This window comes from Hyla sarda, chromosome 9, assembly GCF_029499605.1.
Source record: "Hyla sarda isolate aHylSar1 chromosome 9, aHylSar1.hap1, whole genome shotgun sequence".
Taxonomy (NCBI): domain Eukaryota; kingdom Metazoa; phylum Chordata; class Amphibia; order Anura; family Hylidae; genus Hyla; species Hyla sarda.
This window is the reverse complement of record NC_079197.1, coordinates 125,422,082-125,450,072: the sequence shown is the minus strand read 5'-3', so window position 1 is coordinate 125,450,072 and position 27,991 is coordinate 125,422,082. Positions and strand designations below refer to the sequence as shown.

Below are 27,991 nucleotides of genomic sequence, written 5' to 3'. Positions count from 1 at the left end.
ACACAGTGCTCTCTGCTGACATCTCTGTACATTTTAGGAACTGTCCAGAGCAGCATATGTTTTCTATGGGGACTTTCTCCTACTCTAGACAGTTCTTAAAATGGACAGAGATGTCAGCAGAGAGCTCAGCCTTCCAAAAAGAAAATAATTAACTCTGTAGTATTCAGCAGCTAATAAGTTCTGGAAGGATTCATATATTTTTTTATAGAAGTAATTTGCAAATCTGTTTAACTTTCTGGCACCAGTTCATAAAAAATAAAAATAAAAAGTTTTCCACCAGAGTACCCCTTTAATATTCCCTCTACTGATCATATTTCTGTAACTGTTTAAAGGGGAACTCTGGTACAGAAGTTCTTATCCACTAACTCCACATGCACGGATTGACCTCCACTCCGCACATGGATTACTGTCAACCATTGCTAGCTTGTTGTTCACCACCAGAGGTTGGAGTCTTTTTTCTTAAGTCTGGTTAGTGCAGTCATTTTTCGGACATTAGAGGCCTCTAAGAACTGTGTGCCTTCACTTCTGGGTCAGATCGTGTCAGTCATGACATGTATTGTGACAGTGGCGTCGATTACTAGAACTTTGATCAACATATTCTATCACCAATACATAAGTGTATTTACAATTTGGTGATGTTAATGGCAGATTCACTTCATATGCGGCTTTTAATATAGCAATTTTAAGCTGTAAGTGTATTTTTGGCCTCTGACTACCATTGTTCACTGTTATATGCAAGTTTACATTATAGGGTTGGAGAACTGAGAACGCCTTATTTAAAGCTGTTTTTCCTGTGGTAATATAATCAGTTTATGCCGGTGGAGTTCTCCAGGGTAGATCTTTAGCACTTATAGTGCATACAGCTATTCAGGTGAGTGGCACCTATGCTTCATCCCTCACTTATGGGGTCCTTTTTTTCTCCGGTAAGCTCCGACAAATCCTGGAGCTTTTAGCAAATTGCTCATTATAAAGAATAACCCAGCCATAGAATCTGCATGGAGCAGCAAGCACTCATAGTATGGATTGTCAACATGTTGGAACACAAAGGTGCAAACTTAAAGGAGTACTATGGGGTGTTTTTTTAAATTATCCCTCTGTGCCCTGGCTACGAAACGAAACAAAAACTAACTCTCCTTCCTATGTTCCCCCATTGTGCAGATATCAGTGTCCCGTTCTCCGGTCCCTGTCTTCTTCCGCTTCCTGCGGGACGGCGAGTCATGCTGCACTCAGCGTATCACCGGCTGCGGAATTTGCAGACAGAAAAAATCCAGATGGAGATTTCGAGTGTGGCCAGTACCAAATGAATCAGTTGGCCAAAGTTCACACTACGCAATTTGTGCAGAATTCCGCACAGTGAACTTTTACATCAGTGTGAATGGGTTTCCAAGAGGCCGGTTCATACTGAGCAATTTCAGTGTCGGAAAATTCCGCCACTGAAATTGTTCCACACAGAGAATGAACATTCTTTGTGTGGAATTCCGCGAGCACTGCATAGCAGTCAATGATGACGGCGCAGTGCTGCGGGGTCCTACCGCAGATGGCGGCTGCCAAGCTGAATCTCAGCGTTCATTTCTTAGTGTGAATGCCCCCTTAGGACCACACGGTCAATGCCATCCCCACAGATGGCAATGTCTGCAGAGGAAAATCCACCAGAACATTGAACAAGTTCTGGCCACATTTTTAGAGCAGATTTTCCATGTGGAAAGTCTGCCTGGAAAATCCTGCAGTGGGATTCTGCTGCACTGGAATTTCCAAGCGGAATTCGGTCTTGAAACAGTTTTGGAAACTCCGTAGTGTGAACCCCGCCTAAGGGTTGGCTATAAACAGTATATATATTTTCTATTACAGCCAGGACAAACGTGAAATTAATAAAGATGGTACATTCAATATACAGGTTATGAGCATTTCCTAGAATATATGTTGTAACACTGCCCTGCACTGAGAAATAGCTTATTATTTAGAAAGACTATTTCCTACAAATACACTTCCTATCAATCTGTACACAGCCAAGACCAGCTTGAAAATGAGAACAGAAGCCATATAAGAATTGCACAGCTTTTGTTGTGATGCTGCCTGGTTTTCTAGGTTATACCGTTATACAGCCTCTACATGTAGCAGCCAAATCTCTAATGACTTTATCCTCAATAGTCTATTACTACTAGTTACTACGCAATCAAGAAGAAAGGACATTTCACCATGGTTACGGCCATTGTCAGGATAAGAAGCTTCCCCAAGGTAAACTGAAAGAACGGAAAGTACAAAGTATGTGTCTAATGAAATATTCCTTGTGCCTGCTGCCTGTAACGTGCAGTCGGATGTAAACATAATGGGAAATTAAAGGAAATTTAAAAAAGCTGCTCCCTTAAAGGGGTATTTCCATCTCAGAAGTTTATGGCACATTTACAGAATATTCCATAAATGTCTGATAGGTGGTAACCACATATATCAGAGTATTTTCACACATACATAACCCGCCGCTGGTTTTCCGCAGTGGAAGTTCCACAAGCTGATTATGTTGCTACCTTTTGACCTCACTGGGAAGTGATCAGCAGTGGATTATGTACGGGTAAACATACCCTTAATAGAATGAGGCCCCCGTCCTGTATTTTCAAAAAGCGGTGGGTAATGCCTTTATTAAAAGAAAAAAAAAACAACAAAAAAACAACAAAATACTTCTTTAATTTTATACACAGCATGGTGCTTAATAGTGAACATACGCCAAGTAAATAACAGCATTACACATTAATAATTAAATTGACATTCAAGGAGAATAAAACCCCTTTATGCTACGTTCACACGTACAGGAACTGCTGCATATTGTGCTGCATATTTTCTACTGCTGATTTTGCTCCCCATTGACAGCAGATCCTGTATGTGTGAACGTACCCTAAAGCATACAAGAAATTCTGCACACTGCTGGGCTGTGAGTGTACAGATAAGCCATATGAAATTCGCTGTGAGGTTTCACATTACAATCACCTCGTTCAGTTTCATTGGATACAAACGAATGAGGCACTAAAGGAGACAAGCGTCATTCCATAAACGCAATTTCTTAGTCGGCATATTTTGTGTAACAATGAAATACATAGCAGAGCAAATAATAATAATAATAATAATAAAATGTGGCGGGGTCGTCACGATATGTCACTGCCACGCCCCCCCACAACCCCTCCCATAAACTTGCATTGAGGGGGGCGTGGCAGTGACATCACGACCCCCCCGCCGCCTGCTCCAAGCGTTCAGAACAAAATGTTCCGAACGCTGGGGCAACAGAATTGCCCCCTTTAATCTGCACCATATCGTGTGGATTTGTCGTTGTGGAGATATAGTCCAGGTTTTACTGCTGATCCAATTTATTGTGTATTTTTACTTCTCCATTTAAGTGTGTCATTTATATCTCCGGTCTTATATGTTGGAGATTTTCTGCACACAAACCTACTGTGAAGCCTAACCCATGTGAAAGAGTGTAGATATGGTGCAGACAGATATTCTTGCAGCAGAATCCTCTTTGAAATGCGTTGTCGTCTATGGAGACAGGGAATTTCCAAGAGGTCGTAGTGCCGACTTTTTGTTAGCATTTGCAGCATACAGAATATCCACCTTGAATTTTTCCAAGTGGATATTTTGCCATGTGAATGAACCCAGGTTTTCCCCCCAACAGACTATGTATGAAAAACCAAAGTGGTGGCCTATTCTAGAGGAGAATACTTCAGTAATCGATAGAAGCATTGCTCATGGATGCACCATTCACTGACATGAAAGGCCCCTTGTTTTATATAGAAATAAAACAGTAAGGAACTTTAAAAATCTATTTCCACTGTAGATACATCCAGGCTTTTTAATGGAGACATAACTGATCACACTTGTTAGAACGTGTTTCAAGAAAAGTGCTAAGCAAATATTTGAGCCAAAGTAATTCAGATATAAGTAGTTACACAACCTGATAACCATAAGGCTGGACTAGCATGACATGTGAGTCAGCATCGTTTACAAACAGATATTAACGGAAAGTTCATTGTTAGGGTAATGTCACATGGAATGGGTACATGGCAGATTTTATGCAAGTGGATCTGTGTATGGAAAATCTGCAGCACACACAGTGCTCTGCTGAGAAGGAGCGCCATTGAGCTTTTGGAGAGAGAATTTGGTTGGAATGGAAGTCGGGAGTCATGTGCGTTTTCAAAGCCCCCCATGGTGCCAGAACAGTGGACCCCCACACATGTGACCCCATTTTGGAAACTACACTCCTCACAGAATTTAATAAGGGGTGCATTGAGCATTTACACCCCACTGGCGTTTGACAGATCTTTGGAACAGTGGGCTGTGCAAATGAAAAATTACATTTTTCATTTTCACGGACCACTGTTCCAAAAAATCAGACACATGTGGGGCGTGCTCACTGTACCCATTATAACATTCTGTGAGGGGTGTAGTTTTCAAAATGGGGTCACATGTGGGGGAGGGGGGTCCATTGTTCTGGTACCATGGGGGCTTTGTAAACACACGTGGCCTTCAATTCCGGAAAAATTTTCTCGTCAAAAGCCCAATGGCACTCCTCCTCTTCTGAGCATTGTAGTTCACCCGCAGAGCACTTTACGTCCACATATGATGCATGTTCTTACTAGGGATCAACCGATTATCGGTTTGGCTGATATTATTGGCCGATAATCACGATTTTGGGCATTATCGGTAACTGAAATTACCTTGCCGATAATGCCCGGCCCCACACACACCGCCCGCACCGCGTCGCACCCCCCACCGCACCGCCCCAGCCCCATTGCCTCCCCCATCCCCGGTTTTATAATTACCTGTTCCCGGGGCCCAGGGTCAACGCTACTTCTGGCTCCTGCTGCGTCCTGCGTTACGCTGTGCGCAATGATGAGTGACGTGACGCGACGTGACGTCACCGTCGGTGCGCACAGTGACAGCTCAGGAGGACGCCACCGGAGCCAGATGTAGAGTGGACCCCGGGAACAGGTAATTATAAAACTGGGGATGGGGGAGGCAATGGGGCCGGGGCGGTAGGGGGCGCGGAGCAGTACGGCGGGTGGTCGCTGTGGCGGTGATAGGACTCAGGACCCCCGGACAGGCAGGGGGAGAGAAGTGGGTGGCGGCGGTCTATGGCATTGTTTCCCAACCAGGGTGCCTCCAGCTGTTGCAAAACTAAACTTTCAGCATGCCCGGACAGCCAGCCTGGTTGGGAAACACTGGTCTATGGCACCGCAAAAGCCACTGCAGTTCATTGATTTAAAGCGCCCGCTTTAAATCAATGATCTGCAGCGGTGGGGGGTAAATAGCCGATAACTTATACCGGAATATCGGCATAAGTTATGGCTATCGGCCCCAACCTCCACAGATTATCGGTATCGGCCCTAAAAAACCGATATCGGTCGATCCCTAGTTCTTACTCAGAAGAAATGGGGTTAAAAATTTTGGGAGGCTTTTCTGCCTATTTTCCCTTGTGAAAATGAAAAATTTAGGGTAACAGCAGGATTTTAGTAAAAAATTTTTTTTTTTCGTTTTCACATCCAACTTAAACGAAAATTCGTAAAACACCTGTGGGTTGTTAAGGCTCACTATACCCCTTGTTACGTTCTGTGGGGGGTGTAGTTTCCAAAATGGGGTCACATGTGGGTATTATGTCAGAACCGCTGTAATATCAGCTAGGGATCGACCGATTATCAGTTTGGCCGATATTATCGGCTGATATTCACGATTTTGGACCTTATCGGTATCGGCAGTTACCTTGCAGATATACCGATAATGCCCCGCCTCCCCGGCCAGAGACCACTGCCGCCTCCCCCATCCCCGGTTTTATAATTACCTGTTCCCAGGGCCCACGCTACTTCTGGCTACTGCGACGTCCTGCAGCATCCTGTGCGCTGCACAGCGCAATGACGAGTGACGTCCTCAACGTGATGTCACCGTCAGGGCGCACAGTGACAGCTCAGGACGCTGCCGGAGCCAGAAGTAGCGCGAACCCCGGGAACAGGTAATTATAGAACCAGGGATGGGGGAGGCAATGGGGCAGCGGCGGTGGTGGTTGGACTAGGGAGGACCCCAGGACAGGCAGGGGGAGAGAAGTGGGCGGCGGTGGTCTCTGGCCCTGCAAAAGCCGCTGCAGTTCATTGATTTAAAGCGCACGCTTTAAATCATTGATCTGCAGCAGTTTCTGCGGGGCCGGGTAGGGGGAAATAGCCGATAACTTATACTGGAATATCGGTATAAGTTATCGGCCTGAAAGGTCAGATTATCGGTATCTGTATTGGCCCTAAAAAAAAAAAAAAAAATCGATTTCGGTCGATCCCTAATATCAGCCACCCCTGTGCAAATCACCAATTTAGGCCTCAAATGTACATAGTCCGCTCTCACTCCTGAGCCTTGTTGTGCGCCTGCAGAGCATTTTACGCCAACATATGGAGTATGGAGCAACACCAGCATGTAAAAATTTTTTTTTTTTATACTAACAGGCTGGTGTAGACCCCAACTTTTCCTTTTCATAAGGAGTAAAAGGAGAAAAAGCCCCCCAAAATTTGTAACGCAATTTCTCCCGAGTATGGAAATACCCCATATGTGGCCCTAAACTGTTTCCTTGAAATACGACAAGGCTCCAAAGTGAGAGAGCGAGATTGAATAGGGGTGGACATAGGGGTATTCTACACCAGTGATTCCCAAACAGGGTTCCTTCAGCTGTTGCTAAACTCCCAGCATGCCTGGACAGTTAGTGGCTGTCCGGAAATGCTGGGAGGAGTTGTTTTGCAACTGCTGGAGGCTCTGTTTTGGAAACACTGCCATAAGATACGTTCTTCATTTTTATTGGGGGGGGGGGGGGAGACGACAGTGTAAGGGGGTGTATATTTAGTGTTTTACCCTGTATTATGTGTTAGTGTAGTGTAATGTAGTGTTTTTAGGGTACATTCACACAGGCAGGGGGCAGGGGTTTACGGTGAGTTTCCTGCTAGGAGTTTGCACAGCAGCAGAAAGTTTGCCGCAGCTCAAACTTGAAGCAGGAAACTCACTGTAAACCCACCCGTGTGAATGTACCCTGTACAATCACATATGGGGGGGGGGGGGGGGGGGGCGCAAGCCTTCAGTTGTTGCAAAACTACAACTCCCAACATGCACTGACAGACCGTGCATGTTGGGAGTTGTACTTTTGCAACAGCTGGAGGCACGCTGGTTGGAAAACCTTCAGTTAAGTTCTGTTATCTAAGTCACTATTTTTAAACCAGTGTGCCTCCAGCTGTTGCAAAACTATGACTCCCAGCATGTACTGATCGCCTAAGGGCATGCTGGGAGATTTAGTTATACAACAGCAGGAGGTACGCAACTACATCTCCCAGCATGGCGAGACAGCCAATTGCTGTTCGTGCATGCTGGGAGTTGTAGTTTTGCAATATTTAGAGGGCCACGGTTTAGAAACCACTGCACAGCGATCTCCAAACTGTGGCCCTCCAGATTTAGCAAAACTACAAATCACAGAATGCCCAGAAAGCAAACTGCTGTGTGGGCATGCTGGGAGTTGTAGTTTTGCAAGATCTAGGAGGACCACAGTTTAGAGATCACTGCACTGTGATCTCCAAACTGTAGCCCTCCAGCTGTTGCAAAACTACAAATCCCAGCATGCCCAAACAGCTGTCTGGGCATGCTGAGAGTTGTAGTTTTGCAACATCTGAAGGGCTACAGTTTAGAGACCACTGTATAGTGGTCTCCAAACTGTAGCCCTCCATATGTTGCTAGGCAACTCACCGGCTTGTGCACCAGGGAGCCAGCCACCCGCTGCCGATTGTCGCCTCCGCTGATGGTAAGTGGACCTCTGGCGCCGGTCACAGGACTGTTCCCCCATTTTGCCAGCACTACTGTGGGTGGGCAGAACGGGGGAACCGAACTTTAAACCCCCCCCCCCCCCCCCCCCGATCTGCTATTGGTAGGTCGCTTCTGGCCGACCAATAGCAGGGATAGGAAGCTTCTGACCGATCGCTTCTCACCGACCAATAGCAGGGATAACTCCTATCCCTTAAGGGGGATCGTGGGTGTCTTTGACACTCCCGATCCCCCTTATTTTCCGGGTCACCGGAGACCCGTATGACCCGGAATCGCCGCAGATCGCCGGTCTGAATTGACTCGGGGCCCCCCCTGGGCATTTGCACGGGATGCCTGCTGATAGAGGATATCAGCAGTCATCCTGGTCAGGTCCCTGCCCGGAGCAAGGCGTGGACCAAAATTCCCACGGGCGTACAAGTACGCCATGGGTCCTTAAGTAAAAAGGAGCCAGGGTGTACCCATATGCCCTGGGTCCTTAAGGGGTAAAGTACCTATGAAGAAAAAACATTTTCTCTTGATAACAGTATTCATGAGTAACACTTCCTAGGAATGCAAAATGTTTTAATTCTATGAAATGAATTTAAATATGTGTGGAAGGTGAAGAATGTCTAGTCTGACACTGAAGAGAGGAGCTGATTCAGACTGCAGATCCCTGGAACTGATCACTGAATACAACAGGAGATGGGGAGCTAAATTATTATAGGCACAACAAGTGTTGGGGTTTTCCTCACTATATCCCTTAAAGCGTACCTGTCACATCCAACAAAAAAACTTTTTATATATATATATATATATATATATATATATATATATATATATATATATATATATATAATCACTCAGTACCTAATCCTGACCATATACATGTAACTTTTTTTTTTTTAATTACACTTTTAGTTTATCTCACTAGTCTGAATTCCTCTCAAAGGGAGGGGGCGTGGCCTCACTGTGCAGGTCTCCGCCCCCTCCCTCAGTATGCTGTCTGCTCACATGTCCCCTAGCATTAGCAAAACTACAACTCCCAGCTTGTCCTCACTGACAGTAGCGGGACACAAGCTGACAGTGGGAGGATTTTTCCTCCAGCTCTGAGCCCTGCGCTCTGTCACAGCTGTCAATCAAAGAAGTGTGTCCATGACATAGGTGATGATGCATGGACACAGCAGGACTAGTATGTGTCCAAGCAGGCAGGGGGGGGGGCAGTTGTTTGACTGGCTTCTTCAGTATGAAATACAGAACATTTTTGCATGCTTTACAACATATCAAAAGTTTTTGTATTTGACAGTGCCCATTTAATTTCTGTATATCTCATGAAATAACTCTGGAGCATCACTCAAGGTGCACTCACACTACCTGAGGAAGATAGTCAATAAATACCTCAAATGAATGACAATGACTCCTGTCTCTCATAGGTCCTATTTCTAATGTCGTATTTATGTAACATCAATCACAACTTTCTTCCAACAACAGACTTTAAAAAAAAGACAAAAGCAAGCTTAACATGTCCAGTGCCCCTCATATTCTCAGAATAAGCAGTGCTATTCCTTCCATCAAATGTATGTTAACACTTACTGATAAAGACACTGTACAGAAGGGATATATTCCTAGACAGCTATGCCATCTTCCTCTCCATACAGGAAACCTTGAAGGAGTATTCTAGTCATAAAACGTTATCCCGTTACCATTGTATTGGAAATAACTAGCGGACCAACCGCTGGGACCCCCACCTATCCTATGAACAGAGAGCAAATGTCCTCGGAATGAAGTGAACAGTAGCCCATATGCATAGCCAGCGCTACAATTCTTCTCTATGGGACTTTCAAACATTGCTGAGTTGTCAGACCCCCACATATATGCTAGTTATCCCCTATCCTGTGAATAACAAGGTGGATTTGCAGTCTGCAATGCAAATCTTTAACAATGTACAGGGTGGTCCATTTATATGGATACACCTTAATAAAATGGGAATGGTTGGTGATATTAACTTCCTGTTTGTGGCACATTAGTATATGTGAGGGGGCTGATAGCAACACCGCAGGAGAAATGCTAGCACAGGCTTCCAGTATCTGTATACACTGCTATATACTACTATATACACCGCAGGAGAAATGCTAGCACAGGCTTCCAGTATCTGTATACACTGCTATATACTACTATATACACCGCAGGAGAAATGCTAGCACAGGCTTCCAGTATCTGTATACACTGCTATATACTACTATATACACCGCAGGAGAAATGCTAGCACAGGCTTCCAGTATCTGTATACACTGCTATATACTACTATATACACCGCAGGAGAAATGCTAGCACAGGCTTCCAGTATCTGTATACACTGCTATATACTACTATATACACCGCAGGAGAAATGCTAGCACAGGCTTCCAGTATCTGTATACACTGCTATATACTACTATATACACCGCAGGAGAAATGCTAGCACAGGCTTCCAGTATCTGTATACACTGCTATATACTACTATATACACCGCAGGAGAAATGCTAGCACAGGCTTCCAGTATCTGTATACACTGCTATATACTACTATATACACCGCAGGAGAAATGCTAGCACAGGCTTCCAGTATCTGTATACACTGCTATATACTACTATATACACCGCAGGAGAAATGCTAGCACAGGCTTCCAGTATCTGTATACACTGCTATATACTACTATATACACCGCAGGAGAAATGCTAGCACAGGCTTCCAGTATCTGTATACACTGCTATATACTACTATATACACCGCAGGAGAAATGCTAGCACAGGCTTCCAGTATCTGTATACACTGCTATATACTACTATATACACCGCAGGAGAAATGCTAGCACAGGCTTCCAGTATCTGTATACACTGCTATATACTACTATATACACCGCAGGAGAAATGCTAGCACAGGCTTCCAGTATCTGTATACACTGCTATATACTACTATATACACCGCAGGAGAAATGCTAGCACAGGCTTCCAGTATCTGTATACACTGCTATATACTACTATATACACCGCAGGAGAAATGCTAGCAAAGGCTTCCAGTATCTGTATACACTGCTATATACTACTATATACACCGCAGGAGAAATGCTAGCACAGGCTTCCAGTATCTGTATACACTGCTATATACTACTATATAAACCGCAGGAGAAATGCTAGCACAGGCTTCCAGTATCTGTATACACTGCTATATACTACTATATACACCGCAGGAGAAATGCTAGCACAGGCTTCCAGTATCTGTATACACTGCTATATACTACTATATACACCTCAGGAGAAATGCTAGCACAGGCTTCCAGTATCTGTATACACTGCTATATACTACTATATACACCTCAGGAGAAATGCTAGCACAGGCTTCCAGTAACTGTATACACTGCTATATACTACTATATACACCGCAGGAGAAATGCTAGCACAGGCTTCCAGTATCCGTATACACTGCTATATACTACTATATACACTGCAGGAGAAATGCTAGCACAGGCTTCCAGTATCTGTATACACTGCTATATACACCGCAGGAAAAATGCTAGCACAGGCTTCCAGTATCTGTATACACTGCTATATACTACTATATACAACGCAGGAGAAATGCTAGCACAGGCTTCCAGTATCCGTATACACTGTTATATACACCGCAGGAGAAATGCTAGCACAGGCTTCCAGTATCTGTATACACTGCTATATACTACTATATACACGGCAGGAGAAATGCTAGCACAGGCTTCCAGTATCCATATACACTGCTATATACTACTATATACACCGCAGGAGAAATGCTAGCACAGGCTTCCAGTATCCATATACACTGCTATATACTACTATATACACTGCAGGAGAAATGCTAGCACAGGCTTCCAGTATCCTTATACACTGCTATATACTACTATATACACCACAGGAGAAATGCTAGCACAAGCTTCCAGTATCAGTATACACTGCTATATACTACTATATACACCGCAGGAGAAATGCTAGCACAGGCTTCCAGTATCCGTAGTTTCAGGTGCTGCAGAATGGGCAAAACAAAAATTGGAGCAGGACCCTCAGTTTACACAGAAGATTTTGTTCAGTGATGAGGAAACTTTTATGTGAATGGTGAAGTTAACAAACAAAACCACCACTATTGGTCTGACACTAACCCACATTGGATAGATCCCTCCAAGACAGTTGGAACACAAAAATTGATGGTATGGTGTGGTATATGGGGTACAAAGATAGTGGGGCCATTCTTCATCAATGGAAACCTCAAGGCCACTGAATATGCGAAATTGCTACATGATGATGTGTTTCCCTCTTTATGCACTGAAGCTGGCACGTTCCCTGAGTTTTTCCAGCAAGATGGTGACCACCACATTATGGGTGTCAGGTCCCAGCATTCCTAGATGAACAGTTTCCTGGAAAGTGGATTGGTCTTCGTGGGCCAGTTGAATGGCCCCCAAGGTCTCCCGATCTGACCCCCTTAGACTTTTATCTTTGGGGTCATCTGAAGGCAATTGTCTATGCTGTGAAGATACGAGATGTGCAGCACCTGAAACTACGAATACTGGAAGCCTGTGCTAGCATTTCTCCTGCGGTGAATATAGTAGTATATAGCAGTGTATACGGATACTGGAAGCCTGTGCTAGCATTTCTCCTGCGGTGTATATAGTAGTATATAGCAGTGTATATGGATACTGGAAGCCTGTGCTAGCATTTCTCCTGCGGTGTATATAGTAGAATATAGCAGTGTATACGGATACTGGAAGCCTGTGCTAGCATTTCTCCTGCGGTGTATATAGTAGTATATAGCAGTGTATATGGATACTGGAAGCCTGTGCTAGCATTTCTCCTGCGGTGTATATAGTAGTATATAGCAGTGTATACTGATACTGGAAGCCTGTGCTAGCATTTCTCCTGCGGTATATATAGTAGTATATAGCAGTGTATACGGATACTGGAAGCCTGTGCTAGCATTTCTCCTGCGGTGTTGCTATCAGTGTGTGAAGAGTGGGAGAAGAGGGTTGCATTGACAATCCAACACAATGGGCAGCACATTGAACACATTTATGTGGTCAGAAACTTGTAAATAACTCATGAAAGAATAAAGTTACGTTAAAACCAAGCACATCATTGTTTTTCTTGTGAAATTCCCAATATGTTTAATGTGTCACATGACCCTCTTCCTATCGAAAAAAAACTAAAGTTGGATTCAAAATGGCCGACTTCAAAATGGCCACCATGGTCATCACCCATCTTGAAAAGTTTCCCCCCCTCACATATACTAATGTGCCACAAACAGGAAGTTAATATCACCAACCATTCCCATTTTATTAAGGTGTATCCATATAAATGGCCCACCCAGTATAGTACAGGTGTACTGAGCTATTGAAATCCCATTTATATGTACTAGAATAATTCTGCATGGAAATCAGAGCATGTTCATTCTGTTCCAGTAACAACATGAATTGTTAACACAGAATTCTTTGAAATTGTGAAGGCGAATTCTGTGGAAAAATAAACAATAAAATCAGCATTTTGTGTTTAGCCATGTTTGGACCTGGCGTAACATGGAAAAATCTGCAGAAAATGCATGTGAACAAACACTGTTGGCCTAATTGAGACCATTTATCTATTGCTCCCTGTTTTCCACCACATGAGGTTGGGGAGAGGCTGCCAATGATGTCTTTCAATATGATTACTGACAAGAAGTCAAGGAAATTCCTAAAATATTCAAGGGGTTAAAGAGGATCTGGGGCCAAACCAAATTTTTTTATTCTCTTTAAATAGCTTAGGGTGCCCTGATCAAACACTATTTTACAGTTACTTGATACACCCTTTCATGCCTGAGATATTTAGTTTTATAGATTGTCTGAATTCAGGGGTAGATTGGCATGAACTTAACCCCTTAAGGATCAAGCGTTATTCAGTTTTTGCACTTTCGTTTTTTATTCCTCACCTTTTAAAAATCATAACCCTTTTTAATTTTGCACCATAAAATCCATATGATGGCTTTTTTTTTTGCACCACCAATTCTACTTTGCAGTGAGATCAGTCATTTTACCCAAAAATCCACGGCGAAATGGAAAAAAATCATGGTGGGACAAAATTGAAGAAAAAACACAATTGTTTAAATTTTGAAGGCTTCCGTTTCTACGCAGTACATTTTTCAGTAAAAATGACACCTTATCTTTATTCTGTAGGTCCGTACGAATAAAATGATACCCTACTTATATAGGTTTGATTTTGTCGTACTTCTGAAAAAAATCATAACTACATGCAGGAAAATTTATACATTTAAAATTGTCATCTTCTGACCCTTATAACTTTATTTTTCTGCGTATGGGGCTCATTTTTTGCACGATCTGAAGTTTTTATCAGTACCATTTTTGTTGTGATCTGACTTTTTTATTGCTTTTTATTCATTTTTTTATGGTATAAAAAGAAATAAAAACAAACACTATTTTTGACTTTTGAATTTTTCGCGCGTACGCCATTAACCGTGCGTTTTAATTAATGATGTATTTTTATATGTAGAAATTATAAATGTAAAATATTTATGTGAACCAGTCCTCGAAAGCACAGGGGAGAATGGAAAGGAAAAACTAGTGAGGATAGGATCCAAAAGATGGGCTTTATTATATAAAAATGGGTATATCTAACCAATCACCTAGCAGGGCCCTTGCTAAAGGTGAATGGCATATACTAGGTATAAAATAAATGATTTAAATAACACAATAAAATTAAGATAAATATGATGAGTAAGTAGCACCAAAAAAATGTATCAGTATCTGCTGGATATATCAAGAAAAAACGTTCTCAGTCCATATAGTTCATAGGAATAATTCAACAAAAATCCACAAAGAATGTCCAGAATAAAAAGTCTCAATTAATTCAGGTATATCCAGAGTAGCGAATATATAGTAGCAAATGTGGCGACAGTGGCTACAATAAAGAGTTCATAGACAAATCTTCAGTAATAGCGGTGATTAGAGATGAGCGAACTTACAGTAAATTCGATTTGTCACGAACTTCTCGGCTCGGCAGTTGATGACTTTTCCTGCGCAAATTAGTTCAGCCTTCAGGTGCTCCCGTGGGCTGGAAAAGGTGGATACATTCCTAGGAAAGAGTCTCCTAGGACTGTATCCACCTTTTCCAGCCCACCAGAGCACCTGAAAGCTGAACTCATTAATGCAGGAAAAGTCATCAACTGCCGAGCCGAGAAGTTCGTGACGAATCGAATTTACTGTAAGTTCGCTCATCTCTAGCGGTGGTGTGCCTGTCAAAGTTATACCTTTGTTGCGACTAAGTATAATGCAGACAATGTAGCAAACACTGTCAGCGGTGAAAATGTCAAAGCTCGGTGCACAGCACCACTCACCCTCCTTCTGAATCCTCAGGTCCGGGCGGGCACGGCTGAGTCCGGCACTTTGGATATCGGTGCCCGCCTGAGTGGTATGCTGGGTGAGTGGCTGAGTCTCCGGGGGTCCGAGTGTCCTGGGCTGGCACGGGAGGCGTCCGGCCTTGGGAAGGATGATGTCCAGGAGGGACTGCCGGCCGGGGCTGTGAATGGATGCAGGGAACAGGTGGTGCAGGTTGCACGTGTGAATAAGGCGCTAACAGCGCGCGTGCAGCAGTGGTCCCAGAATCGTGGGCATCCAGCTGTTGCAAATGGAATATGGCAGATACGGTCTGTTTAAAGTGATATACACTTATGGATGAGGTGCAGATATTGGGCAAGATGTGTTTCAAGGCCGAGGGCCTTTTCTTCAGTAGCTATAAGTAATGTTACTTATCCATAAGTGTATATCACTTTAAACAGACCGTATCTGCCATATTCCATTTGCAACAGCTTGATGTCCACGATTCTGGGACCACTGCTGCACGTACACTGTTAGCGCCTTATTCACACGTGCAACCTGCACCACCTGTTCCCTGCATCCATTCACAGCCCCGGTCGGCAGTCACTCCTGGACATCATCCTTCCCAAGGCCGGACGCCTCCTGTGCCAGCCCAGGACACTCGGACCCCCGGAGACTCAGACACTCACCCAGCATACCACTCAGACGGGCACCGATATCCAAAGTGCCAGACTCAGCCGTGCCCGCCCGGACCTGAGGATTCAGAAGGAGGGTGAGTGGTGCTGTGCACCGAGACTTGACACTTCCACCGCTGACAGTGTTTGCTACATTGTCTGCATTATACTTAGTCGCAACAAAGGTATAACTTTGACAGGCACACCACCACTATTACTGAAGATTTGTCTGTGAACTCTTTATTGTAGCCACTGTCGCCACATTTGCTACTATATATTCGCTACTCTGGATATACCTGAATTAATTGAGACTTTTTATTCTGGACATTCTTTGTGGATTTTTGTTGAATTATTCCTATGAACTATATGGACTGAGAACGTTTTTTCTTGATATATCCAGCAGATACTGATTAATTTTTTAATTTTTTTGGTGCTACATATTCATCATATTTATCTTAATTTTATTGTGTTATTTAAATCATTTATTTTATACCTAGTATATGCCATTCACCTTTAGCAAGGGCCCTGCTAGGTGATTGGTTAGATATACCCATTTTTATATAATAAAGACCATCTTTTGGATCCTATCCTCACTAGTTTTTCCTTTCCATTCTCCCCTGTGCTTTCGAGGACTGGTTCACATAAATATTTTACATTTATAATTTCTACATATTACATTAGGCCTTTTGGGTGAAGGCAACACCTTTAACCTCAAGCACATTATTTCTTTTATCCTAAGTGAGCTACACATATTTTACATTATGTATTTTTATAGTTTGGACATTCATGCACATGGCGATACCATATATGTTTATTTATATTTTTTTACACAGTTTTTTATTTTTTAAATGGGAAAAGGGGGTGATTTTTATTAGGGAAGGGGTTAAATCCCATTTATTAACTTTTTTTTTTTTTTTTACACTTTTTTTTTTGCAATGTTATAGCCCTCATAGGGGACTGTAACATGCATTACACTGATTGCAGGCACTGTTCAATGCAAAGCCATAGCATAGCATTGATCAGTGTTATCTGCTCTTGATTGCTCAAGCCTGGATCTCAGGCTTGGAGCAATCAATTGCTGATCGGACAGCGTGGAGCCAGGTAGGGAGCCTCCCACTGTCCTCTCAGCTGTACGTGATGCCGCGATTTCACCACGGCAGAACCGAACAGCTCCACTGAGCTAACCGGGCAGCATATTCTCCCATTTTAGAAGCCGCAACTTTAATTGCGGTGTCTAAAGGGTTAATACCGGACATCAGCCCGATCGCCGATGTCCGGTATTAGCTGCAAGTCCCGGTTGCTGCCGGGACTTCACAGATACGAAGCGCGCGCAGCTTCTGAGCACGCTTCACAGATCGGGAGCCAGCCACAGACGTCTGTGGTCGTTAAGGGGTATTCCAGTATTTTTTCATATCAACTGGCTCCAGAAAGTTAAACAGATTTGTAAATTACTTCTATTGAAAACTCTTAATCCTTCAAGTAATTATCAGCTGCTGAAGTTGTGTTGTTCTTTTCTGTCTGACAACAGTGCTCTCTGCCGATACCTCTGTCTGTCTCAGGAACTGTCCAGAGTAGGAGCAAATCCCCATAGCAAACCTCTCCTTCTCTGGACAGTTCCTGAGACAGACAGGTGTCAGCAGAGAGCACTGTTGTCAGACAGAAAAGAGCAACTCAACTTCAGTAGTGTATAAGTACTGGAAGGATTAAGATTTTTTTAATAGAAATAATTTACAAATCTGTTTAACTTTCTGGAGCCAGTTGATATGAAGAAAAATGTTTTTTTTACTGGAATACCCCTTCAATTTAAAAAAAATGGTAATCAGATGAAAAACTAATATATAGTCAGGAGGTGGGAATGTTCTACATTAACCTGTTCAGGACGCCGGGCGTATGCATTCGCCCTGCATCCCGAGTCCTTAAAGGGGTACTCCGCCCCTAGACATCTTATTCCCTATCCAAAGGATGAGGGATAAGATGTCAGATCGCCGCGGTCCCGCGGCTGGGGAGCCCCGGGATCCCCGCTATCATTACAGCACAGAGCGAGTTCGCTCTGTGCGTAATGACGAACGATACAGGGGACGGAGCAGCGTGACGTCAAGGCTCCGCCCCTCATGACATCACAGCCCCGGAACCTTAATGCAAGTCTATGGCAGGGGGCGTGACGACCACCACGCCCCCTCCCATAGACTTATATTGAAAGGGGTGGGCCGTGATGTCACGAGGGGCCGTGACATAACGATGCTCCGGCCCCTGTATTGCTCGTCATTACGTGCAGAGCGAACTCGCTCTGTGCTGTAATAATAGCGGGGTGCCGCAGCGGGGATCCCGGGGATCCCCAGCAGCGGGACCCCGGCGATCTGTACCCCTTTAAGGACGTGGGTGCGTATGCATACGCCCATGGGAATTCCGGTCCCCGCCGCTAGCCGGTTGGGGACCGGAATGCCTGCTGAAATCATTCAGCAGGCATCCCGGCACATCGCCCAGGGGGTCCTGAGACCCCCCCCCCCCCCATGTCGGCGATCGCAGAAAATCGCATGTCAATTCAGACATGCGATTTTCTGCTATTCCGGGCTGATCGGGTCTCGGGACAGCCACGATCATCCTGAGGGCTAGGAGTGAGGTCGCAGAGCTGCGATCTCCTCCTTTCCCCTTCCATTGGTCAGAACTGATTCTGACCAATGGCAGAGCAGGACAGTGGGTTGCCATGGCAAACCCCCCATTCTGCCCACCCCTGGATGTCGAGGGGAACATGGACAGAAGATGGAGGCCGGTACCTGGAGGAGAAGATGCCTGGGGACCCCCCGATCTTCGCTGGAGACTCCTGGATCCAGGATCAGATAGGGAAGTGACGTGGGGGGGGGGGAATTGAAAGTGAAAATAAAGTGATCTTTACTGTGGCAACCACTAGGAAGGCCAAACTGCAACTCCCAGCATGCCCAGACAGCCAAAGGCTGTCTGGGCATGCTGGGAGTTGTAGTTTTGCAACATCTGGAGGGTCACAGTTTGGAGACCACTGTTACAGTGGTGCCCAAACGGTAGCCCTCCAGATGTTGCCAAACTACAACTCTCAGCATGCCTGGACTGCCCAGGCATGCTGGGAGTTGTAGTTCTGTAATATTTGTCCCTTCAGATTTAGCAATTTTCATGAAATTTTTGAAAATTGCTGCTCTACTTTGAAGCCCTCTAATTTTTTCAAAAAGCAAAAATATGTCCATTTTATGAATAAAAATAAAATTTATTGGGAATATCCATTTTCCTTACAAGTAGAGAGCTTTCATTTTCATGAAATTTTGGGATTTTTCACCAAAAAAGGATGCAAGTAACGCCGAAAATTTACCACCAAAATAAAGTAGAATATGTCCCGAAAAAGCAATCTCAGAATCAGAATATTCGGTAAAAGCGTTTTCGCGCTATTAATTCGTAAAGCGATGGTGGTCAGAATTGCGAAAAAGGGCTCAGTCCTTAAAGGGTTAAAGGGGTACTTCACAGAAAAAAAATTTTTTTTAAATCAACTGGTGCCAGGAAGTTAAACAGATTTGTAAATTACTTTGATTTAAAAATCTTAATCCTTCCAATACTTAGCTGCTGTATGCTCCACATAAAGTTCTTTTCTTTTTGAATTTCATTCTGCCTGACCACAATGCTCTCTGCTGACACCTCTGTCCATTTTAGGAACTGTCCAGAGTAGGAGCAAATCCCCATAGAAAACCTATCCTATTCGGGACAGGTCCTAAAATGTGGTCAGGCAGAGAGGAAATTCAAAAAGAAAAGAACTTCCTGTGGATCATAACAGCAGCTGATAAGTACTGGAAAGATTCATTTTTTTTAATATACCGTATTTATCGGGGTATACCACGCAACGGCCTATAACACGCACCCTCATTTTACCAAGGATATTTGGGTAAAAAAAGTTTTTTACCCTAATATCCATGGTAAAATGAGGGTGCGCGTGTGTGTACCCCGATACACCCCCAGGAAAGGCAGCGGGAGAGAGGCAGTCGCTGCCCGCTTCTCTGCCCCTGCCTTTCCTGGGGTCTAGAGCCCTACTGCCGCCGCTTCTCTCCCGCTGGCTATCGATGCCGCTGCCCGTTCTCTCCCCCTGACTATCATTGCCGGAACCCCATTACCGGCGCCGATAGCCAGGGGGAGAGAAGGGGCAGTGGCACCCATTGCCGGCGCTGCTGCCTCCCCCCATCCCCGGTTGCATAATTACCTGTTGCCGGGGTCGGGTCCATGCTGCTTCAGGCCTCCGGTGTGCATCCCATGCGTCGTTGCTATGCACTGCACGGCGCAATGACGAGTGACGTCTTTGCGCCACGCAGCGCATAGCAACGACGCAGGGGATGCACACCGAAGGCCTGAAGCAGCGCGGACCCGACCCCGGTAACAGGTAATTATGCAACCGGGTATGGGGGGAGGCAAAGGGGCAGCGGCGCCGGCAATGGGTGCCGCTGCCCCTTCTCTCCCCCTGGCTGTCGGCGCCACTGCCGGCGCCGCTTCTCTCCCCCTGGCTATCGGTGCCGGCAATGGGGTGCCGGCACCGATAGTCAGGGGGAGAGAACGGGCAGCGGCGCCGATAGCCAGGGGGAAGAGAAGGGCCGGCAGGAGCAGAGAAGCCAGCAGCGCTGGCGGTCTCTGCACCTGCAAAGCCGCTGCAGTTCATTGATTTAAAGTGCCCGCTTTAAATCATTGAACTGCAGCGGCTTATCGGCGTATAACACGCAGGTAGACTTTAGGCTAAAAATTTTAGCCTAAAAAGTGCCTGACCACATTTTAGGACCTGTCCCGAATAGGATAGGTTTTCTATGGGGATTTGCTCCTACTCTGGACAGTTCCTAAAATGGACAGAGGTGTCAGCAGAGAGCACTGTGGTCAGGCAGAATGAAATTCAAAAAGAAAAGAACTTTATGTGGAGCATACAGCAGCTAAGTATTGGAAGGATTAAGATTTTTAAATCAAAGTAATTTACAAATCTGTTTAAATTCCTGGCACCAGTTAATTTAAAAAATTATTTTTCCAGTGGAGGAAAACATTTTTAAAGGGGCGTGTATGCCTTATACCGAACGTTAAACCCCCCCCCCCCCCCGCCCCTGTTCTGCTATTGGTTGTCGCTTCTGAACTACCAATAGCAGGGATAGGAGGGGTGGCACTCCTATGCTTTCAGGGGGATCGTGGGTGTCTTGGACAACCCCGATCCCCCTTATTTTCCGAGTCGCCGAAGACCCGTATGACCCAGAATCGCCGAAATGAAGGGGGGAGTTCTCAGGACCCCCCTGGGCATTGGCACGGATGCCTGCTGAATGATTTCAGCAGGCATCCCGTTCCGATCACCGCCCAGTGAGCGGCGGTGATCGGATATGCAGGTACGCCCTCCGTCCTTAAGTGACGCGACGCGAGGGTGTATCTATACGTCCTCCGTCCCCAACAAGTTAAGGGAGCGGGGCATGCCGTCAGTCGGGACCCACAGGGTTTAAAGCGTTCTCAGCTTCAAACCCTGGTAATGGGACCAGAGCATACATGTATGCCCTTGGTCCTTAAAAGGGGTACACCGCCCCTAGACATTCCTCTGAATAGGGGATAAGATGTCTGATCGTGGGGGTGCTGCCGCTGGGGACACCGTGATCTCCCTGCTGCTCCCAGCATTTGTTTAGAAAGTCGGGTGCACCGGCGGAAGCTTGTGACATCACGGCCACGCCCCCTCAATGCAAGTCTATAAGAGAGGGTGTGAAGGCTGTCATGCTCCCTCCCATAGACCTGCATTGAGGGGGCATGGCCGTGACGTTACGAGCCTCCACCCCGCATCGCCAGTCATCTGGCATGAAGCGAAGTTTGCTCCATGCACCGGATGTCAGGTGTGCCGCAGCCGGGATCCCTTGGATATGGGATAAGATCCTTTGGATAGGGGATAAGATGTCTAGGGGTGGAGTAGCCCTTTAAGTACTGGGATTCAAGGGTTGGTATAGGCTTGTTGTGCAGATGACACTTATAATCATACTTACCATTCCTCACTAATCCCTTTTCTTCTGTATATGCAAATGTGGAGCTGGGCCCGAGCACACGTATGTATGATTTTTATCAGTGTCACCTGCACTACAAGCCTATAGGAACAGGTTAAAAGGGGTACTCCGCTGCTCAACGTGTGGAACAAACTGTTCCGAACGCTGGAGCCGGGAGCTTGTGACATCATAGCCCCGCCCCCATGATGTCATGCCTCGCCCCTCATTGCATGGCTATGGGAGGGGGCGTGACGGCTGTCTCCCATAGACTTGCACTGAGGGGGCGGGACGTATGTCATGAGGGGGCGGGGCTATGATGTCACGAGCTCCCGGCGCTGGCTCCAGTTTGCTCCAAATGCTGAGCAGCGGAGTATCCCTTTAATGCAGACAATACTGATGATAGATTCTCTTTAAAGCATTGTTGCCATTTTTAACAATTTTTGACATGTTGCTCAGGCATGTCAAAAGTTTCGATCGCACCAGGTCTCGGTCCCGGTGTCCTTCTGTGATAGGAAGATACAGCCAGATAAAGTGCGTTGCTCACACACAAGCTGTCTCATTCCCAATAAACTATATAGGAGTGAATGAGTCAAATTTGGCGCCCGGTGAGGCACACACTTCACAGGCTTAGAACTCACGATCACAGTGGGTATAAAAAGGTTCTTGAATGTGGGGCAAAGTAAGAGAGTGAATCCACAGATGTCTGAATACACTGCTGAAAGAAAACCGGTGGACCCACTTTAAGTCATGTCATAGCTCCTGTAATAAAAGAAGCTGTGACGCCAGTGTGCATACAGCCTTAGCTGTAATTGTCTATAAGTAATAGAAGCTTTTGTTCTGACTAATTTGTTATGACATTTATAGCACAATATTATCTAACAGCTGTTCTAGAGCAACATGCTAATATTTTACCAAGTGTCCTAAACAATACATTGAGCTTAGAAAGGCTGTCACATGAACTACCACGGAGGAAGTGCTGGAGCAGTCAATGCTGTTAATGCATGCCATAGGAAACCCATAAAAGCCTCGGAAATATGATGACAGTCACTTTTGTGCTCCACACAGTGATGGAAAGGAAGTTGCCATTGCAGTATGCAGAACACGGGTTCCCAGTTACAGGAGGAAGCTGCAGAGACGTCAGAGGTCCCTTGTGTGCACTCATATGACTGTCCCTAGCCAGGAGCACACCCCGGACAGCCCTACACAGTGTAACAAATCATACACACAGTATCCCAAATCATACACACAGTACCACAAATCATACACACAGTACCACAAATCATACACACAGTACCACAAATCATACACACAGTACCACAAATCATACACACAGTACCACAAATCATACACACAGTACAACAAATCATACACACAGTACCACAAATCATACACACAGTACCACAAATCATACACACAGTACAACAAATCATACACACAGTACCACAAATCATACACACAGTACCACAAATCATACACACAGTATCACAAATCATACACACAGTACCACAAATCATACACACAGTACCACAAATCATACACACAGTACCCCAAATCATACACACAGTATCCCAAGTCATACACACAGTATCCCAAATCATACACACAGTATCACAAATCATACACACAGTATAACAAATCATACACACAGTATAACAAAAGAAGCCACTAGAAATGCAGGCCCTGGATTTACATATATCTGGGAAAGCTGGAATACAATATAGGGGCCATGTTCCAAATTTATCAATCTGAATAACACAAAAATGTATCTGCTTTGCCCAATAGCAACCAATCACAGCTCGAATTTCATTTTACCAATGAAACCTGAGAAATTAAAGCTGAGCTGTGATTGGATAGGATAGGGGATAAGTTATAGATCGCGGGGGTCCGAGCGCTGGGGCCCCCCGCGATCTTCGGTATGGGGCCACAGCAATATACAGGAAAGGGGGCATTCCGTCCCCACATGACGCGGAGGCAGACACGCCCCCTCCATGAATCCCATAGAGATACATGGAGGGGTAGTGTCTGTCGCGGTTTTATGCTGGGGACGAAACTTCACTTCTGGCAGACTGCCGCGGCCCCGTCCAGGAGATCCTGGGGGGCCCCAGCACTCGGACCCCCCGCGATCTATAACTTATCCCCTATCCTTCGGATAGGGGATAAGTTATTTTGCGCTGGTGGAGCTAGTTATTGTTCTTTCAGGGGTGTGGAAAAATTGTGACTACTCTACAAAGAGCTGTAAGGCTATGTTCACACGCTAGAATTTCTGCATGGAATTCTGCATGAATTTATAGCCAATACTTCAATGGAATTCCGCTGTCCCATTCACACAGCAGAATCCCATTGAAGTGAATGGGCAATTCATTTTTGCTGAATTTTCATGCAGAATTTCTGCACAGAATTGGCCTAGCAGCATGACATACCACCTTCTTTGTTCAGTAGCAAATTTGATGCTACCAATTTTCGCGTATATTCGAAACCTCATCCGCTGTTAGGGTCACATGTGCTGCATATTGGCTGCTGCGTTTTTTCCTACCCATTGAAGTCAATGGGTAGCAAAATACGCAGCTGATTTTGCTACCTATTGACTTCAACGGGTAGGAAAATATGCAGCAGCAAATACGCAGCAAAATACGGTACGTGTGACTCTACCCTTAGTGTGTTCTTTATTTCAATAATGGCAATCACTCCCGTAGCGATCACCAAATTTAATAAAATAAACTGCGAATATAAGGTACCATAGATTTTGTTGCCGCTGAAATATGCAGAATCAAATCCGCTACAGATGCACTGTGTGCGCTGGACGGTATACCAATTCATACCCAATAGTACCGTTTATTTTTTATTTTTTATGATATGAATATTTCATATACCACAATACCGGTGAGTGTAAACCCTGTTGGGGACAGAGGGCGTACCTGTATGCCCTCCACCTGCTCCCTTCCTATAAAAGGATTGTAAAAAAAAAAAAAAAAAAGATCCCATTGACATCAATGGGATTATTTTACAACCATTTGTAAGCATTTACAAGCAGCATCAAAGGAACCTAAATGGGGAGAAGAAAAAGGGGGAACAAAAAATGGGGACGGACGGCTGTGTGAACGCGCCCTAAGGCAGTTTCATAGTGATGACAGCTCTTACACTAATGGTTCATTTACTTTGTAGCTCCATGGCTGCAATACATGGAAAAAAAATCCTTTTCTGTGTCTGTGTTAAGAGTCACAGAGGCGTGGCCAGGGAACATCAGTGCCCTGGCCACGCCTCAGTGACTCCTCACACTGCCAGACACAAGGATTTTTTCCAGGTACTGCAGACACGATCTGGTGACATTTCTCTTTAGATATGTTTTCAATGCAACAATTTCCATATCAAAAACCATTGGCGTCACTTTATCCAAAAAAAAAAAAAAAAAAAACCTCTTCCTTTGACTTTAATAAGTGACATGTCACCTCTTTTTTCCCGCAGTTACGCTCAGACGTCCCCATTGACATCATAGGGAGCTTCAGGGCTGTTTTTTTGCTGGTGTAAACATACACTTAGAACTCAACAGATCCAGTGCAGATATTGAGCAATATACTATTCTGTCAATTTATTAAAAAAAAGTTGCAAAGTTTTAGGTGTGAACACGCCCGAACACTTCTGCACGTTAACAAATCCTGGCGTGGTCCATAGGATTGCTTTAAGATCTGCTCACATCGCCAGCCGCTGATCTCTGCCCACCGCCAGCCGCTGATCTCTGCCCACCGCCAGGCGCGGATCTCTGCCCACCGCCAGGCGCGGATCTCTGCCCACCGCCAGGCGCGGATCTCTGCCCACCGCCAGGCGCGGATCTCTGCCCACCGCCAGGCACTGATCTCTGCCCACCGCCAGGCACTGATCTCTGCCCACCGCCAGGCACTGATCTCTGCCCACCGCCAGGCACTGATCTCTGCCCACCGCCAGGCACTGATCTCTGCCCACCGCCAGGCACTGATCTCTGCCCACCGCCAGGCACTGATCTCTGCCCACCGCCAGGCACTGATCTCTGCCCACCGCCAGGCACTGATCTCTGCCCACCGCCAGGCACTGATCTCTGCCCACCGCCAGGCACTGATCTCTGCCCACAACATGCCAGGGGTCACCATTATCACAACCATCAGGATGCCAACCTCTACACAGCGCGTTACGTATACTGAACCGTCACCATGACATGTACAGTCTCCAATACTACAAAAGCTGCAGCATGACTGCACCATGCACGCTGGGGTGTCATGCACTGCTGCCAGAGGGCATGCTGGGATGTGTAGTTCCACAACATCTGTGAAGCCACCAGTTGCACAGCAGCAGGCGGGGACATGATGCTCCAATCAGTTCTAGTGACTCAGGGAAGAGATAAGAGGCAGGGGGCTCAGGGTTGGGTGTGACCCGTCCCCCCATTTCCTCACAGGACCCCCGGGTAACAGGCCAGAGCAGCCCCTCCTGAGCTCTTCCTCCATGACAGGCCACGTCCTCCCAGACACACCAGCCCACCCTTTCCTCCCGCCGCCATATCTCCGTCCTCAGCCCCACAGGCAGCCTCCCCCCATGCCCTCCAGAGTAGGGGTGCAGCCTCTTACCCATCTGTTCCCGCAGTCCCTTCAGTTTACCGCTGCCGTCCGCCATCTTTCCTTTCCCCGGTGTTGCCGCTCTCTCGCGCTGTCCGCCCGGGGCCGCGCATGCGCCGGAGGGGATCACGTACAGCGGCTGTTGCTGCTGCTGTTGCTAGGGAGAAGTCTGAGATTGTCTTCACCCCTTGTGTTCCGGAACTGGGTTGATTCCCTTAGAACAACAGTCTTCCCTAAGATGTGACTTTGCAAAACTACAACTCCCATCAAGCCCTGACAGCCGAAGGCTGTCAGGGCATGATGGGAGTTGTAGTTTTGCAACAGCAGGAGAACTACATGTTAGTGTAGCAAACGCTGACTGGAATCTTCTGCCATGCCCAAAGTGCATCTGGAAAAGCAAATTGGCACCAAATTGGGCACTTTACATTATAAAAAAAAAAGATGCTAAAAACACAAAAATATCAATAGTTGTGTATCACCGGTTGGTATGGCAGCATTGCAATTGTGGCACCCGGTGCCACTTTTCTGGGCCATGGTGGGCACATTGGAGGAGATTTATCAAAACCTGTCCAGAGGAAAACCTGCCCAGTTGCCCATAGCAACCAATCAGATAGCTTCTTTCCTTTTTAACAAGGCCTTTGCAAAATGAAAGAAGCGATCTGATTGGTTGCTATGGGCAACTGGTCAACTTTTCTCCTCCAGAGGTTTTGGAGGAGGAGTGGAAAGATGGTAAAAAAAAATACAGTGGTCCCTCAACATACGATGGTAATCCGTTCCAAATGGACCATCGTTTGTTGAAACCATCGCATGTTGAGGGATCCGTGCAATGTAAAGTATAGGACAGTGGTCTACAACCTGCGGACCTCCAGATGTTGCAAAACTACAACACCCAGCATGCCCGGACAGCCAACGGCTGTCCGGGCATGCTGGGAGTTGTAGTTTTGCAACATCTGGAGATCTGCAGGTTGTAGACCACTGTCCTATACTCACGTGTCCCCGCCGCTCCGGACCGTCACCGCTGCCCTGGATGTCGCCTTCCATCGCTGTCACCACGTCCCCGACGCTCTGGCAAGGCCTCTGCTTCCCCAGCATCCTCTCTCTCCGTCGCCGCCATCACATCGCTATGCACGCCGCTCCTATTGGATGACGGGATGGCGTGCGCAGCGACGTGATGACGACGATGGAGAGCGCCGACGATGCAGGGGATCCCGAAGAGGACGCGCCGGAGCCCAGAGGATAGGTAAGTGATCGTCAGCGGACCACACGGGGCACCGTAAACGGCTATCCGGTGGCAGCTGAAGCAGTCTGCGCTGCCGGATAACCGTTTATGCGATGGCCCCGACATACAAAAGCATTGTATGTTGATGCTGCCTTCAACATGCGATGGTCTCTGAGAGGCCATCGTATGTTGAAATTATCATATGTCGGGGCCATCGTAGGTTGGGGGGTCACTGTATGTTGCCCAGCCTGGCTGCCATTTCTTCACTGGTGCGCCTGCGTAAATGAATACGCCCTTCTTAACTTATGTAAAATTGGGTGGCTCATGCACCCAAAATCTGCCCCAGCAAATGATTCCCA

At 45.9% G+C, this 27,991-nt stretch overlaps 1 protein-coding gene across 5 annotated transcripts in view; it reads right to left on the bottom strand.

The window, feature by feature from the left end:
- MAP7D3 (MAP7 domain containing 3) overlaps positions 1-26,717 on the bottom strand; it is a 93,802-nt gene extending 67,085 nt beyond the window's left edge. Inside the window, exon 1 of one of the 5 annotated variants that reach the window (XM_056541004.1) lies at positions 26,426-26,717. In XM_056541004.1, coding sequence (XP_056396979.1) covers positions 26,426-26,471 — 46 coding nt within the window. In that variant the 5' untranslated portion in view covers positions 26,472-26,717. The remainder of the gene's footprint in view (positions 1-26,425) is intronic. The other 4 variants (XM_056541003.1, XM_056541006.1, XM_056541007.1 and 1 more) reach the window with 4 other exon arrangements.
- Positions 26,718-27,991: the final 1,274 nt, after the last annotated feature.